The sequence below is a fragment of the Poecilia reticulata genome, linkage group LG16 (genome assembly GCF_000633615.1).
Source record: "Poecilia reticulata strain Guanapo linkage group LG16, Guppy_female_1.0+MT, whole genome shotgun sequence".
Taxonomy (NCBI): Eukaryota; Metazoa; Chordata; class Actinopteri; order Cyprinodontiformes; family Poeciliidae; genus Poecilia; species Poecilia reticulata.
Window position 1 is genome coordinate 23,452,123 of NC_024346.1, and position 18,929 is coordinate 23,471,051.

Genomic DNA, 18,929 nt, shown 5'->3' on the forward strand with positions numbered 1-18,929 from the left:
TGTTATTGTATAATAGAAAAAAATTTTATGTTTTTTTCTCTATCTTTGCTTGTTTTCAAGAGTAGAAAAAGACAAAATATTTTAAAAAAACGCGTAATACTTTTGCTTATGTTTTTATTTTGAAAGCAGAATTTCATGTCTTTCTTCTCAAAACTTGTAATGATTGTTCACACTTGGTCTCTGCTCTGACTTTCTGCTCGCTTTTGGAAAAGTCTTTTAGGACAGTCGCCTGGCAACCTCTCAGCCAATAGAATGAAAGTGATGTACTGTGTGGTTTGTTTACTTCTAGCGGGTGTGCCTGTGTGGCTACTATGATTGTAGCAACCTGCGCCACCCACTGGATGTAGGGAGAAACAACGATGTCAGCTTTCTGCTCCTAGTACACTAAACCTCTGCCAGCCGTGTGCTACTGATCATTAACAGCCTTCTGATCTTAGGCAGGAGTTTGGACACCCAACCAACTTCCTACATCCAGTGGGTGGTGCAGGCTGTGCACCACCCACTGAGAATAAAAGACATGAAATCCTGCTTTCAGACTGAAAGCTCTTGTTTTATGGCAGAAAAATCCCCCATACATATAATCAAGTTTTGAAATCATAAAAGAAACATTGTGGTAGCTTGAAAAATAGTGTCTGTTGCAAAGATAGCTCTGACCCATTAAGGCATAGACTCCTCTAGACCCTTGAAACTGTTCTTTGCTTACTGGCACCAAGATCTTAGCAGAAGTCGACATGGAAAGAACTGCAAAAATGAACAACTTAAATGTGTTGTTCTGCATCTTAAACCATTCTCGACTGTTTTTCTGTTAAGATGTACGAAATTATCCTGTTGACCAGCCATCAGAGCAAAAGCCTTCCTGATGTGCAGCCACACATGCTACAAACTGCAAAGCGCTGTTTATTCTGACAGCATTCCATCAGAACTATAAAGTGATTTCAGCTGCAGTTGCTCATTTGTTGAATCAGACCACTGGGACAGTCTTCACTCCCTATTTGCATTAGTGAGCCTTGACCATCCATAACCCTGTCATTGGTTCACTACTGTTCATTTCTGCCCCTTCACTTAGACCCTTCTCCACTTTTTCTGCCTCTAAATGGAGCCAGTTTTATGAATAAAACGTTTTAGCCTAACATGTCTTTCATCCACAAATGTGAGCCATGATGATAAATGCTTCACCTGTCAGTGGTCATAACTTCATGTAGATCTTACAATCTCCCTCGCAAAGCAGCGAGATCGTGGGATCTCATGCACTGCAGTAGTCGGGATGAAAGTCAGTGTTTTTAACAATTACCATGTTAAAAACAGTAATCCATTAGTGTTGCTAGTTGAAAATAAATTTACGATTAAAACATTGAGTATCCCCTCAGATGCTTTGCAAAAGAAGTGAACAGAAGGTCTAAGCAAAACTTTTTATAAGCATACCAAAATGTTAGCAGTGATTCAGTTGAGTAAAGCTAATGAAGTTATGCATCAAACCTTACGGTAAATTGTAGAAACTAACAAGAATTATTAGTACCTTAAATATTTATGCTACCATCTTCATTTTCGTCTGATCAGAAACATAGGTAACTTTATAATGTCTCCTCTTTCTGAGTGTTGGTGTGTGTCTGAGCGCATACAGGGGAGTATAGCGAGAGCTGGGTGATGAGAGTGCTTACCAGCACACGTGGGCACAGTGCCATTCCACTGGGCCAGGGCATTGGGCACGGCCTCGCACCTGATGGCGTTGGAGCCGTGCAGTGTGTAGCCTGGATTGCATTCAAAGAGCACCACCATGCCGATGCCAAAGTCGTTCCCTATCCTCTTCCCAAATCGGGGCTCAGGGACTGAGCTACACTGAGTGGCACTGGTCCGAGGTACAGCTATGGATAAAAGGGGAGGTAGCAAGAATCAAAGAAAGAAAGCCAAAGAGTGGTGGGTGTGTTAGGCAGACAGGCAACAGGGAGAAGAGGAGATGGCAAGACAAAGAAGGCAGAAGGATACAGAAAGCCCTTGTGAGTCTTCTCACACTTTATTTGTCACTCTCATCCTCAGTGCCAAGACAGGCTATTTGACATCACATCATTCTGCTCTGCTAAGTTATGCCCAGCCTCATCCATTGGCACTCTTCTGCTGACTTTATGTAATAGCAGCAAGGATAAATGCTTTATATAAGTGGAGAAAAAAAGTAAACCTTACCTTGGTAAACAAAATGAAATCCTTTGGCTGTGTCTGTTCCATTTGCAGTAAACTTGAGTGTTATCTTGTTTCCTGAACTTAAAGGAAGCGTCTCACCTAAATCAGAAATACAAAAGAGATGCAATCAAGACAGATGTTAATAGCTTGATTCTGGGAGCCGATTCAAAGACAATAGATGCTGAGCTTGATGGTCACCTCGTCTTTTGAGAACAGGAAACTGTTTACGTTCTACATTTGTCTAGGGAAAAGTGATTTGATTGGAATTTAGAAGACAACAGGTTTGTGCTCGCTCTTCTTTAAAACAAACATTTTAATTAAGTCAAATTCTAATGACAGTATGAGGAAGAAAATTGAATAACTTAAACTGTAAGTCCGGGTGACGTGGCTACCTGAGTGAGATCCATAAATGGACGAGAGAAGGGCTGAATCTGTAGAAGGTCCATCATAGATTTCGACCACATCAGTGGGCAAAGTCTGAAACACCACAAACTGACCAAAAAGCACTGAAAAGAGAATCATGGAAAGAGACAAATTGCAGAAGATAATGAGTTATGAAGTACATGAGTTATATATCATATGAGTTATGAGAAGCTAAATACAACTGAAAACACTTCGCTCTGTTCCTGGGTATTGGGGCCGTTCCCATTCAGTGACTTAGTCATCATGTCATTACTTCTTGCTTCCAAAGAGACATTTTATTAGTCTCTTTAAAATGCTCTGGAACAATATCTTATTATCAAAGCTTTTGAAAGATCTTTTAAAGTTTTTCTTTCAACGTTGGCTGCTTTTTCTCATTTAAATCCAGTTCCTTTTATTAAGACCACGTTTTCTTTATTTATTAATTCACTCAACTCCGACTTCTGGATCATTTATACAATTAAAAGTCTATAAATTAAGATTTGTACAAATAGACAATTTGTAAAAAAAATTTAGCTGAATGTATATAAAAAACAACAACAAAACATTTGGTATGCAGGCCACAATAACATGAAAACTACAGTAAATTATCTAACTCATGTCTCTGACTGTGTTAGGTTACTGGATTTTATCCAATTCCTTAAAATAATATACTTTTTATTAGCTTTACACAGCTTTTGTTCATTTGTCCCTCTTCCTCATTAAACCCACACAGTGCCAATGTGATGTTCTTGTGCTATGACATTTAACATATGGAAAATAACCTTCAGACAACACAAATGGTAAACACACTTCCTTTCTGAGGGTATTCCTAAAGCTCTACACATTAAAACAATCAAACAATATCTTTGTGATCAACCAAACTCATTCCATCCATCAATGTGGTTCTTACAATGTTTAAGAGGAAAACCTCAACATACTTTTCACCAGTGGCACTCTCCAGCTTGTAATAGCGGAATGCAATATAGAGGCATTTCAAAACTATAATATCTTCAACAAGTTCTTGTTCTGTGCTGAGGGCTTCTCCCAGTAGGATTTGCCCAGAAAATCTGAAAGAAGAATTGTCCAAGAGAAATCCTGAGCAGGTCCCCACAGCTAACTCCTTTTGATATGGAATAGAAAATGTAGCTTTACTCAAAGTTCCTCTAGACAAGCCAAGCTCCTCACTGATTGAGTCTAAACCTAAAGGCAGAAGTTTGTTTTAGCTGCTTGTACGGAAAATTTTATTTTTTTGGTCATGATCAATATTTTATTGTCTTAAGTGAAGGGTGAAACACAAATGGGCCAGTACCTCAAGAGCTTCGATCAGTATTACTATTGAGGTGGCCCCACAATCTAATTTTCTTCCATGTATAATTTACTACAACAGTGCTGAGTAACACATGCATACAGGAAGACTAAATCCCCTCTGTTGATCTTCCACACCATATTCTGATCCCTTAAATCATTGAGATATTTGAACTTCTGAAAATAAAGCAAAGATCCCTATTTTTTTGATTTCCACTGCAAACTTGTTGCCTATTGTTCCAGCACACACCAACAAAACATTATCATCAGAGAAAGTGAGAAGAAGGTCCAGGGATTTCCAAACTGGACAGCATTTTTTTCTACAGCTCCACCTTGATCTTATGGTGTCCATAAGCACCATAAGATCAAATAGAAGACCTGCATTCTACTTTTTGTCAAGGTTGCATACAGTTTTTGCTTTGTCTATGTGGGTAAACCTTCTCAAATTACCCTGGCATTTTTTGAGAATAAAATAATAATGTGCCATTGGCCTTTTTGACCAACAAAAAGGCCAATGGTCATTGACAACTTCCAGATGAATGGACTAAATTCATTCATCTGGAATGAATGAATTCATTCCAGCAAGCAAGATGAGTGATGTGTCTTGCAAAAGGACACAGCAACAAAGGCAAAAGGAACGTTAATGAAACCGGCGACCCACCAAAAGCAGGGCAAACTCCTAGCACTGCCGCCACCATTGCCCCTAATGAACGCCATATTCTTAGAGTGTAGTCTACAGTTCTACTTCCTCTTAGAGCATCTTATGATAATCTACAATCAAAGCTGTGGCTGTACATTGTGGACATCTAAGTGAAGAGAGGTACAGTACTGTAACAGACTGAACTGTGGAGGATGTGGTGCCAGCAGAGGCTGGTCAGACCTGGTAAATCCAAACAAGAAGTGACAATAAAACTGGAAATGTCTTGTAGAGATTATGGTTTGTGAAACCTTTAACTCAACTGACAACAATATAATAACTCGCATAGGGAAAGGATCGACATGAGATTACAGGTTTAAGTATCAATAAGACGATAGCAGAAAGCATAAACAACCAGAACTTACAAAAGCACCTGAACAGATTGAACAAGCAATTCCTACTAAGTGTACACATGTAAAGCAGCCCACTTACTATATCGTCTTGTCCGTATATTTCAGGATATTTTTAAATCCAATGAAAATGAAGGCGAGGACAAAGATTGTGCTGTCATTAAGATAAGAACTAAACAAAATTTGAGTCAGCCTGACTATGTTTATGATGAAAAGCAATTGCCAGCTTGTTCATCCAAATATGGCCTAATTAAATGTGTTAATCTGTTTTCTGTTTACACAGCGCAAAGCTAACCTTAGCATACTGATGGATTAATGGCAAAAAAAGTGAATGTGCAAAACAAGAAAATTTAACTATTCTAATGATTGGCTTTGCTGTGATTTGCTGGCATGTAACATACATGCCAGCAAATCAGAAAAGATAATCATTGAAGGGATGAATGGCCAGAGTGGATGCCAAGCTAACATAGTATCGGCTTCTGTCCATGAGTTTTTCAGCAGGGGTTTCTAAACAAATTCAAACTCAAATCTCAACTATAATTAAGTTGAAAAACATTTACTTGATAAAATTAGAAATGAGGATCTTACCATTTATGACCTAATTAATGATTAAATCTTACTTTCATTTTAAAAAGTGAGAAAGAACTTGCAACAACAGAGGAGGGATTATTTAAACAATGTCTTGTACAAATATTTCCAATGAAGCGTTCCAGATTATATCAGTGTGTACATGCCCTTGAAAATAATCAGATTTTCTAACCAAATGAACAGACTTGCCAAAATGGATCACTACCTTAGAGACAACACATGTCTGGATTTGTGCAACCGTGCATGCCTGTGCACATAGAGGTGCTGTATGAATGGTAATAATTCACAGCAAAAACTGCAGCTTAAATCATGCTGTGTAATAAGCAGCATGAGCTGCATGTCCCTTGTGTGCATCTCTTTTATTCATCTCCACGTTTTGCAAAATTGGTGCTGAATGAATTATCACAAGTTCATTATCAGGTCCAGTTTTTATGCATTGTATAATTTCAATAGATTCTAGCTTTCAAATGCCAGCAAATGTCTACAAGTACAGAACCAGACTTTGATTGAAGCAAGTAAACCTGACAGATTTGACAGGACGACCCCCCCCTAAATCATGGCACCATTAATATTTTACACTAGGCCATTTCTGGCATATGGAAAAGAACATGCCTGCACCAGATGCTGTAGGCAACAATATGATTGTTTTCAGCCGAACACCAGGTACTCTAATAGAAATGACATTTTATTCCTACGAGGCATAAGTTATGAAAATAAATTATGAACTTTTTTTCATTTTTTCATCTAAAGTAAATGAATTCTGTCTTATTCAATTTCAATTACATAGTGTACAAATGGCTGAAAAAAATCAAGTTAACAAAGATTAATAATTAACAAAGACTGCTGCATGTTTTAATTTAGAGAAAGTATTAAAATCTTATTTCAAACGTCATTCAGCCTCAACTCTGGGGTAAATACTGGAAAGGTTATCCGTCAGTCCTAGGACAAAGACAAAGACAAAAAACGATGCATGGAATTTCTCTATTTCCGTGTTGCGTATCTTCATATGCATTTTTATTCTGTGAGGAAAAAAATTTGGCATACAGAATAGAAAAATACTGCAAGAGAAGAACATAATACCATGAACAAAAACTAAAAATGTGCAATTCAATACAAATGTATTTTCCACAATGGTGCATGGCAGTCTAACTTATGTCAGATTGCCCCAAGGCAGCTGTGGCTACAATGTAGTAGCTCACCATTATTGGCGTGTGAGTGTGTGTGTAAATGTGTGAATGACTGAATGTAGTGTGAACACTTTAGGATCCTCTGGAAGCAAGTTACCACCTTTTGAAAGTCTGCTCAGACAGAGGCTGGCTTCAAGCAAAATAAAAAGGTTATACTTAAAAAGTACATATGGCTAATCTCCCTTTTCATTGGTAAGCAGCCTTGCATATCTCTTGTCATGTCACTTTCAATTACATCAAAGTAACACCAATTTAAAGATGCCAAAGAAACAACGAAAAGCAAAAGAAAAACGAGGTGTACTTACACAAGACACAAAAAACCTGTTTATTAACTATAAGAATGATTTGCCAAATCTGAATAAGAGAAGGTTGTGTCTAAGAGTAGCTCTACTCTGTGATATAAGCACACCAGTGCTCAACTGGTTCACATGTTATTGCTTTGTAAACAAAAGCATGTAACCTCAGACATGAATGCTTGAATACACACATGCTCATAAGCAAAGCGTTATTCAGTTCTGCTTTTAATCCAAAACCAGTCGTGTGTTGCATGTCCGAAACGCCATATATGCTACACATATTGTTCCACTTCTATGAAGTTTACAACGCAAATATCACAGTAAAGAACAGATATTATCATTGTCCAATACAATGTTTTTTTGTCAAACACACTCTATATGAACTGATAAAAATTGTCTCAACTCAATATGATGATCAGCTTAACCAGCATCCCACCCTGCCTGCTAATTATATTTAGTTAATGTTTTTTCGACCACTTGAAGACACACAGGGAGCATTAAACTTCAAGGACTAGATTTTTCTTGATCCTTAAAAATAGTAAAAACAATGACATGTTGACATCTTTGGAAAAGTAATGTATGCATCACTGATGCAATTTAACACTCAAATTTGCATTTCAATAGACAAACGCAAAAATCGAAAGAATAGAGAACACACATACTTCAAAGATGTGGCAGAATTTGAGGTTGGGCATTGTATGAATACTTTTGTTTCGACCTCATACTGTGAGAAATGTTGTGAAGTCCTCTATTGTTTGTTGGCATTCATGAGGAATAAATACCGTAAGAGTTCAAAGACATAGATCTAAAGCAAACTGTAAAAAAAACTTCTTCAAAACAGCTCAGCGTAGAAACTTGGTTCTAGTTAAATAAAAGTTCAAACAAACAGTGACTGCAGATATTTGCCACCACATCCACAGTTTGTCAACCAACGTTTCACATCTCTTAAGTGCCCTATTGTAGGGGATCTGAAAACAGTGCAGGCATGTAAAGTAATTTTAAATCAATGCCATGCTCATGGAGCCATTTGGAGTGCCTGATGACAAAGTCTGTGACGCTGTGGACGTATCTCTCTGAAAATGTGCCGACTGTTGTATGGGTGTACCTGGTCAGCAAATACATCGTGAAGAGTGTGAGCAGCACTCAGACGATATTAAGGTGAGCAATGTGAGATCAAAAGTGCAAAACACTTCCACAATCACAGTGTGTGATGCAAAATGATTTATGTGAAGGACTTTTTTCTACTTTTACTTTAGTGTGATGTATAACAATTTATGCATTCCATGACCTTTGCTTTAATTTAAACAAGTTGTGCCACTAAAGTCTGTTTTATCTTTATCAACCGTATTCAAATATATCTAGACTCAGAGGGTGAAAATGTTTGTATTAAGATAAAAACTGTAATACATAATTCCAGGCTCATACGTCAATAAATCCTTCTTATTCCCAGAGATGATGCCAAAACCAGAAATATTTTTTATGTGTCCTGATCAATTTTGTCCTTCATTTTGGGAGATTGGTGATCGGCCGATCTTTACAATCTTTTTCCACAATCTTATTTACCTCACCCAAGGTAAAATCAACCACCGTCTTCTTCTCCTCTGTCATGAGAGGTTTGACCAACAGACCTGCCCACCAGGTCATGTCAACATGTTTGCAGTTAACACACCCCACTGTTGTTGACTCTGCGACTTTCTTGCTACTTTTACCGACATTTCAGACAAAAAAAGTTGATATAGTTCAAAATCTGAATCGACAGATCAGGTTTTTTAAATATTGGTAATCTGCGATCGGCCAGAAAACTGCATTCGGTTCACCCTTAATGGATACTTAATTCCATGTTAACAGAATCATATAATTGATAAGAATGTGTGACTGATCTGAAGAGATAGCTAAAGCTGCATCTATTATTTGAGTCCATGATCTGAAATAAAATGGAGACTCCTTTCAAGAAAAAGCGAGAGCAAGAAAGGAACAGATATCTGATTTGCTGAACTGTAACACATAATAAAATTTGGCTGCACTTTTCATCTGTTATCTTTATGATTTCAGCTTTGTTTATGGAGTCCTTTCAAAAAGCCCTTGTCAAAAACAAGGGCACATGCTGCAGATAAGATCATTACAATATTGCAAGAAGAGAAATTACATAATCTTGCAAAGTCTATTTCAGTCTACGTCTTTTTCCTTCCCGCGGCATTTGATCTTTTATCTTGTGAAAGAATGAACATGGTCAAATGGATTATGCTTTGTGTAATTTATGCTTGTTCACAAAACTTTTGTATCCCTGCCAAACAGGAAAAACAGAAAAATGAAACTCATGGTTGAAATTCTTATTTGGATTTTTGTCTTACTCTAAGATTCTGAAAGGAAGAAAAAAAACAAAAACAAACCAAAAAAAAAAAATTATTGTGAAATGATTTTAAATTCAAGTGGTTTTTATTTTCAGTTCTGATGCTACAGAACATCTTTAATATTTTTGGTGAACTTTTAATATAACAAAGCTATTTTCTTTAGCCTTCAAAACCCATTCCGAGTGTACTTCAGCCTGGAGACCGTGAACAGCATCGGAGAACATGCAAACTCACTGCCGTAAAACACGATGGCCGGGATTCTTTAAGGGACTCTCCCAATGTGACTGAGATACCAACTACTCATAATTTCTCCTCAGAAAGTCAGTGTGGAAAAAAAACATGTTTATTTAAAGACAAATAACCGCTATGTAGAAATTTATAGACACAATGATGCCTAGACCCTATCTACTCGGTATGAATCTTATTCAGAGGCAACGAAGAAAGAATATGGTAATGTAATAATGTTTACCATATGTAAAGCAAACAATGCATTTGCTTGAAATGCAGATGTTTAAATCCCGACTATCCACCTACTTTCTGATTCACTCGTACATATAAGAGAACTGAGAGTGTATTATATTTATGACTCATCAACTGTATAGGTATTAAATAACCACTTAACTCCTCTTCAGTGCAATTTTTCACATAAACCCCAGTTCATTTTTGCAAAAATAGAAAAGGCCTCTGGACAGATTATGCATTATGTGCATAATTATGTTCTATCTTAAATTACAGGCAGGAAAACATATAGAGATTAATATGTGGGTATCTAACTGGGAACTGTTTCAACCCTTTCAATCTTACAGATCATATTGGAAATAAATATTTGTGATGCTGTACAAATCTGGCATAACATTATGTCCACCTTTCTATCAGTGTATTGGTCCCTTTTTTGCTGTCAATAAAGCCCTAATCTGCCAAGGCACCGGATCACAGAAGGCGTACTGTGTATCTGGCACCAAAATCTTAGCAGAAGATCCTCTAAGCCTTATATGATGTGCAGTAGAGTCTCCATGGATCAAATTTGTTTTTTTAGCACTTGCCATAGAGTCTCGATTGGATTGAGATCTGAAGAATTTGAGGGTCAGATCAACAACTCAAACTTTTTGTTCTACTGCTCCCGCCATTTCTGAACCATTTTTGTCTTGCTGTATTCGGCACATTATTCTGCATTATGTCCACTTTTCGTCCTTTCCCCAAGCTTGACTCAGACAAGACATGATGAAGCTAAAAAGGAAAAAGGCATGTACATTAGGATTTCAAGCTTTTAACCAAAATGTAAAAACATTATATAAGTAGTACACAACTGCAAGATATCCCTTTTCTCCCTCAGCATATTTCCTAAAGTGAGGCCAATGAACTCTTTGACATCTGAAATAACCAAACTCAGCTTGTCAAATTAAATGCTCCCTATTTCACTGAATATTTGTATTTTCAGAAGAGCGTAAAAAATGAAACGATGGCGGAAAGCTAAGGAGAACTGCTGCGAAATGCAACTGCTTAGGCCATCATTATCCAACTGGAACATAATGCAAGTCCGTTTTGACCCGGAGCCACTGGATTAGTAACATGTGCCTTAAGGCAAAGCTCAGATAAGGTGTCAAAGACACTAACAGCATAGTGGATTGGTGAGAGGTTAAAAAAAAACGGAAGCATATGTTTGCTCTCCTGGATATGAATTATGGAGAAGGAACCTGTCATATTTGCTTTGTGGCAGCACAGGCCCTCAGAGATTCTGGCCGGTGACAGCATACACATACCTGATTTACAAAAACCAAGGGGCCCGTACAACGGCACAGACGTATATATATTTAAAGACCCATTATCGCAGTACAATTGTATTACACCTTTTGGCAGAAGGTATGGAACTACTCTTTGGCATGAGCAGCATCTAGTCCAATAAGCTTCAATCCAGACCAATAACTCACAATATTTAATCTATAAACTGTTGGTCACCGAAATGGGGAGCAAAACAAAACATGGAGGCAGTTTTTCTTGCAGTTTTACATACACTTGTTTCTCTTTATATTCCGTATTTACTATTATTTGCACTTGCTGACTCGAAATGTGCTATTTTCTGCAGGACTGTTTCTGACAGTCAACACAAGGCAACGTGCTGACACAATAAGCTGCCAGAATGTCATCACCTTGAAAACTGCAGGTTGTCAAAATCAGTTAGGGCTGTCACTCATGGGATTGTTTGACACAGAAATTTAACAAAAGGCAGAATGTATAATTACACACTTGCAGACGCATACCTGTGGAGAACCATACAAAAAGCGCAATTCACATCTATACTGCAACAATAAATTGCTCTCTTTTCCTATTAGGTTATTTTACAGAGGAAGGTATATACATCATAAAATGATGTAGACAAAGAAGTGTTATTCTGTGTGTGCCAGGGTTGCTCGGGGCATAATCTCACTCCTCAGCAAACATCACTGATGAGTCAACAGCTAGCCTCCGGGGTCACCGTTTTTATGATCATACTCAGCAGTACTCCATTTCCGTCTCATTCTTCTCATTTTCTGTGTTTGTTCATTATAAATCTCTCACTCATTACGATGCTCTCCGTCTAACTTGCATTCCACAAAGATCTATATTTCTCTTTTCTATTGTTCGACTGTGGTACCCCCTTGCAGTCTCAACAGACTCTCTTGCTCATTTTCTGTCCGTCTTGTTACAGCCTAGATTTATTACAGCAATCAGTCAGCGCTCCTGTCCTGCCTCCTGACACATTCTGCAGCAACCATTATGCATATGTTGTTGTTATAGACATGTACGCTGGAGCTATAAAAGGCCTCAGGCAGATAAACAGAGGTGAATAAATGTTGTGTCTATAAAATCTAATTCACCTGGGCCCATTAGGGAAATATTTCCAAAGAGAGTTGGGTGAAATGAAACTTTCAAAAAGCTGACAAAAAGGCTTAAAAAGATACTTGAAGTGGTCATTTGCCATGCAAAAACATTTCTGAAATCAAGCATGGGGTAAGGTAAGGAATTCAGTTTAGGGACAACATTGTGACAAACATGGGCAACTTTGTAGTTAAGCGGCATAAAAATCTGTGATGCATTGTTTATTCTAACAATGTTCAGTCTGAGCCATAATTAACTTTGCGGGTGTCGAAAATCTTTGGAAAATAGTTGATTTGATTTGACTCAAGTTAAAAGTCGAGGAAGTTAATAATGGGGAATTATTTTATGCAACAATGCATATAATAATCAACTTTTTTCGAAAGATTATAGACACCCGCAATACATTTCTCTTTGATTTGTAATATCTGCAATATGTCATGAAACAATTTCTACACAATTAAAAAATCAAAACAACCTGATTTTACTTTGCAAAGTTCCACTAATTGACAGAGTTAAGTCTGTCTTTGAAGCCATCAGCGTTCATAAAAAGGCTAAGTGAACAAACAAACGCCCTGGACTAAATGCCAGAATGGCAGAAGCACTTTTCTTTTTCTTTTTGTGCAACATTGCACAAAACAAGATTGAACATCGTTTTCCCATCTTGTCAAGAGGCTATTCACTCTGCTGGATGTGATGAAATTGTCATGCAGTGACTGCTAGACTTGGTGTAAACAAAAGTGAGTTTTGCACAATTACAATTACATTTTTACAAGAAGTGCCAAACGGAAAGTGGCAAAAGTACAAAGAATAATTAATCTTTTCATAAAATAAGTCTAAACATTTGTCTAAAATAGGACATAGATTATTTCCAAATAAACAATCATGAAAGAGCAAGCATGATGTATTTGTTCTATGTTGACAATATGTATCAACTGTTCAAACCTTTTTAACATGACTTGAATTACCATCAAGTGCAAAATGGTAAATACGCGTACAGTGTTGAGTATTTATACCTTAAATATTTTTATATTTTTGACAAGTTTAATGGGATTCTATGTGATCAAGTGACACAATGTAACGCATAAGCAGCATCTTGAGGACCACAACAAACTGATTATACATAGTTTTAGAGAAGTTTCAAGAATGATTGGATTACAAAAGAATACTCAGCTCTTTGAACATCTCAGAGGAATGTTCAAACCTCCATCTGAAAATAATAACGGTCCGGCAAAATTAAAATCTACCAGGCCAAGGCTGTCACCCTAACCTGGCAGGTATTACTGCATTAGTCAAACAAGCAGCAGAGAGGTGCATAGTAACTCTGGAGAAGCTGCAGAAATCCACAATTCAGGTGGGATAATCTGCTGACAGGATGCTTATTAGACATGCTTCCACAAATTGTGCTTTTATTTAAAAAAAAAAGGGGGACAAGAAAATAAAGCCATAGGAAGCCATAAAAAGCCAGATTTGCAGATTTCTACAAGCTTAATACAGGAAAACTCTGGAAGTAAGCCTGCTATAGGCTAATCCTGGATCATCTTGTTGTTTTGTAGTTAGCAATATGTTTATGATTCAATGAAAGGTCTCACAAATGCTTAAGCACAGATTTAAAGCTGTTTGTTACTCTGCCCCTCTGATCACAACCACTGTAGTCATAATAAAATAAAACAATTATAATGCAGCTACCAAAGCAATAAAAACAATAATTAAACATTGTAATATTGTAACAAGTTCAATATATAGTTTGGGATTACAAGAGGCCAATATAATGTAGATTTTAAAAGACAGCATGAGGGTGAGACACAGACACAAGCACAAAATAACCTAAAATAGCTACAAATAACCTAAAAACGTAGTTAAATATGTAAAATAGAAATAGATGTAGCCTCATCTTGGGACCAAAATATATTTTTTAAAAAAGCACCAATGTTGTAATTCTTTAGGTCCAATTTTTGTGGAAAAAATATCAAAAACACAACATACAAGAGGGGAAGTGTTTTGTTTCTTTTCATTTTTTAGTAAAAGCTCTGAAGGCCATGATTCCCCATGCAATACTGCACACTTTTCCTATTAACTTTCCAGAGTAGCTAGCGAATGTTATGAAAAAACACAAATTGCACTCTTAAAATCTCATTTGCTTATTCATTGTTTATGATCTCCAATTAAGAAAATCTACAACCTTAAAGAACACATGCAGAGATTAGCGAGTTGTCTGGTGAAGCTAAATAAATGATATGGAAACTAACTGAACTCAAAGTAAAGGCTTCAGAGCTTGCATTACAATTTCATGCTATGAAATGATCATGTAATCAGTTGGCAGACTTATTCCAAAAACGCAGTGATCTCAAAAGAAATAGACTCGCATAATGATTTAACCCTCAACCCTACGTATATATCCCTCAGGTCACTGAAGCCGAGTCAGGAGATGATATTTATTGTGGAACTGCAACCAAGCTGACACAATGTCTCAAAGGATTATGGTATGCCACAGATCATATGAAGGACAGAATATGACACGCATCCGACACTCTACCCTGGGCGGTTACAAATTTCAATCACCTGTGTACGAGACACTGAAATGTGATTCCTTTTATAATACTGCCTAAAGCTGATTGTCTACTGTCAAGCTGCGACAGAGAGGAAATAATTTTTTCCTCAAAGAGCCCTATCTGGAGGTTAAAAGTACCAACTTTACTGCTCTGGTTTGTATGTAGATCTCAGGCCTTTATGCTATAAAAGACTCACATAATGGAGTAAAATAAAATAAATACAAATGCCAAGAGGAAGTAAACAATTTTTTGATACAGAAGAGTATATCCATTGACATCAGCCTCTGGCTTCGTCGAGGTGTTAGACAAACTCAGATTGTTTTGATGCTTCATCTCTGTACTTTTGGTTCTGATGTCTCTTGTCTATGAAACAATAGTTTCGCCAACGCAATTTCACTGGCCAATCAAGCAGAGGACGCTGTGTTCTAAACTAGAGATTGGTACTTTTGCCAGTGTGGGCAATGTCACAAACCCTGCTGGAAAATGAAGTTAGAGGCACAATAAAGCTCGTTGGAAGAATAAAGCCTGAAGTGCTTCAGGTTGACGGCTGCACTGACTGCGTATAAAATCAGGGGACAAACAGCAGCAGATGACTGGAGGCTCTGAACGTAAAACAACTTGGATTCTGTGCCTCTGTACTCTTCACCCAGACTCTGGGACCTCGATTTCAAAATGAAATGCAAAATTTACTTTCATGTGAAAAGAAGACTTTGAATCATTGATTAACAGTTCAATTCTTTGCTGCATTAGCCCAGATAAGAGGCTTCTAACGTTGTCTCTGGTTCATGTCCTTTGGATTTAAACACAGTTCTCTCAAGGTAAGCTTTCATCCCCCGTTACTCGAGTACCTTTTGCTACCGCACTTTTCTTCCACTCAACTTTCTAATAATGTGCTTGGATATGAACACTCATGCAATGGCATTCATTGGATTACTGCTTTTGTAAGAGGAAGCATTAACTTGACAAAGATTAACAACACATTTCCAATGGTTTTATATGATATTCAAAACCCACATTGGGGCTTTCGTTAGTTCTATGCAGTAATAATCAAAACTAATAGAAGGAAATGGTTAAAATATATCAGTGAGTAATTATTCTCCATACACCTCAAATTTTGAATAGAATTTAAATATATATTTTCTAAAATGCAGATAAATGGGATTTTGATGTTATTCATAACGTTATTGAAGGATAAATTACCAAAATAGTTTTTTTACAAGGTTTATGGTTGTTTTCCCCCCCTTCAAAACCAGGCTTTTATTTGGTTTTAGCTTCATTAAAAAAGCTTGATGCACTACCCTCTAAATAAGAGCATGTGCTATAAACATTCACAACAACATGCTTTCATTTTCAACCCAACATCGTTACTTTGCTCCAACTGGGATGTGAGTCCCGGTTGTTCAGAGAGTATTTCAATCAAGCCACATCACAGCTGTCTTGCTCATCATCAATAGCCTCGGTTTCTACAGCACATCCCCAAAACGAAAAGTCAGAGGCACAGGTGGGAATATTGCTTGGCAAATTCCACACACCATTAAGCTTGTGCCAGCAGTTTAGGCAAGACAGCATTTTGATGCATTATTTATTAAAAAAGACCTGTGGGTTCCCGGACACCAGGAGCAGCAGGAGATGGGAGCAAAAGATGTAAACAGTCGGAGAGGATCATCACACAAGGGATGAATGCGTGTTTCATGAATGCGGGGGTTTAGTGAATAAAAAGCTGCCTGGATTTCTACAGCTTATTATGAATACCAGGGACTGTTGAGCAGAAATATGTCAAGGTCTTCATGGGATCTCTGCTAAATTTTAGATAAGCAAATATGCCCTGATCAGATGACAATTCCTCTACTCCATCTATTTCGACAAAACATTTGCGGTTTGACCTATCTTTCCACTCCTGCTGGGAAGACCGTTTTTCATGTTAACATTTACAATTGTTTGCTCTGATTCAAGCACATCCATAATGAACAGTGACTGAGAATCACACATATCACATTCAAAATGACTATGTACCAACAGAAATTTCATTTGTCATATACCAGCAGCTAACTTTTTCCACCAACGTGACCCTAAAAGAATCACATTTGACAGTAAGCTTGTATTTTCTCATAGAATGAGAAAATACTGTGCCTGATTATCAGACAAAGTTCACAAAACCTTCCACAAAATTATCTCTGGAAGTTAAATATTCTTGCTTCAGCTCTGAAGTAAACAGGCCCCTTTACAACCTTACCACATAAAAATGGACAGAAACAGCTCAACAACATTTTTCCAGAACTTCATGCAAATAATGCTTGAAATGCTTACCGAAGTCTCCCGGGACAAAGATGTCATAGACACAGCTCTGACCTCTAGTGTAATTATGTGGATAGTTTGGGGAGAGAACGGTTCCCTCTAAACCGGTAAAGTGACCTCCGCAGGGAGCTACAGGGACAAGAAACAAGAAACACAAAGGCAAATTTAACTAATGTCAAACAGTCATGTCATAATATCCTGGGAGAAAAGGGAATAAACTACATGCAATTTTTATATGGAAAATGCAAAGTAAGCAGTTAAAGAATAGAGTTTAAAAAAAGAAAAATCATTTTTATGTTAAGCTGTTGACAAATAATCTTGCCAGCACAGTGATAACAATTTTGAGAAATGTTTTAGAGACATTTTTATGAGTACAGGGTGAGCTGCATCTATCTGGATGAGTCGATCCTTCAGCGGTACACACTTTTTTCATGAAGGTGTGAAACCAAACATGCTGTAGATGAGTTATTATTTATTCATAAAGTCTGGTCAAATCAAACAGAATAGGATTTATACACAAACAGATCTATCCAAAGTAAATGTCGACATTTCAACAAAATGACCAAAAGCAGAAAGTTAAAAGAAAAACAGAGGAATACATAAAGGACAACTCTAAAATCTAAGATTAACAGTGTCCAATTTTGCAGCTGTGAGAGCAGTGCTCTAAATAGAATTAGTAAATGGACCCAGGTTTTGCATTAGATACCAGTCAGGGGTGGAACTGATAAAAACTTGAGACTACACTGGAAGGCTGCTCTACATGACATTGGCGGTATATTAAACATGTGGTTTGGGCATTTTCTTAGCCTTTCTTTTGGTAATCATAAGTTACTTATATTTACTTTTTTATTAATTTACATTAATTGCCTTTTTGTCATTTTGCAAACATAACCAGTCATACTTCTGCATGTTTTTATTTACTATACTTCCTTATATTACCATTGACAGGTATTCATTTGACTAATAACTCAGTAATATAGGACTAAATCTACCCTGCATTTGTATCGCATTCTAGAATCTCATCTTAAGCTCCTCATGATATACCTAATTTGCCAAGAGGCTCCCTCATGTGCTTATGTCAGACCTGACGGACAGAGCCATCAGGTATGGGACCCTCAACAGTAAACAAACATGCACTCATTTGTCAATGGATAGTTGTCACCAGCTGCTCTGGACCAACTCGACTTACACACGATACACGTGGTGCCACCGCTTCAAATAGCGAAATACGCAAGAAGCATTTAGAAGAAGTTATTTAAAGTGATCCATAATTTAGTCATATTTGAATTTTGAAGAAGCAAGAGGCATGAAATTAAACATATGTGACGATAGCAAACGGGACACTCACTCATGCTATGCTGATGAACACATGGGAAAGGGAATTTAAGAAAACTGATCTTAGAAAATAGCCCATTGCTCTGGGTATCTCATGATTTTAAGAGAGACCTTAAAAAAAAAAAGAGTTTTCATGCTGTAATGATTTTCTTCTAACAGCTGAGCACGAGACTAGACTTACTTCAGGTAGTTCTGTGTGCTTTCATTGATTGATTGGTTAGAATTCCCTAGATTCTCAGAAAAAAAGTTGCATAAACTTTGATTTAAGATTAAAGACTCAGAGGTTTAGTTTCAAGAAAGATCAGATCTTCAGTGCAAGAGTCTGCTAGAGAACAGCTGTGAATAAAGATGTTCAGCGTTCCAAGACTTACAGCTGATTACATTTAAAGAGCCTCATCACCACTTAAATGTGAATTATATTCATAGAAAAAGGAAACAGCTAGAACATAATTAAACAAATGTAGGGACACAAATGTGATGAGAAACTTATGTTTTATTGTAAGTGGCTGAAAGTTTAAGCAAAGCAAAGATTGAGTCAGTTTG

General features: G+C 37.1%; 1 protein-coding gene across 4 annotated transcripts in view; it reads right to left on the bottom strand.

The window, feature by feature from the left end:
- LOC103478352 (CUB and sushi domain-containing protein 3-like) overlaps positions 1 to 18,929 on the bottom strand; it is a 244,833-nt gene that overhangs the window by 107,635 nt on the left and 118,269 nt on the right. For all 4 annotated transcript variants that reach the window (XM_017309426.1, XM_008432116.2, XM_008432118.2 and 1 more), the window contains 4 exons: positions 17,064 to 17,180; positions 2,568 to 2,681; positions 2,179 to 2,274; positions 1,659 to 1,862 (listed from right to left, as the gene is read on the bottom strand). In XM_017309426.1, coding sequence (XP_017164915.1) covers positions 1,659 to 1,862; positions 2,179 to 2,274; positions 2,568 to 2,681; positions 17,064 to 17,180 — 531 coding nt within the window. The remainder of the gene's footprint in view (positions 1 to 1,658; positions 1,863 to 2,178; positions 2,275 to 2,567; positions 2,682 to 17,063; positions 17,181 to 18,929) is intronic.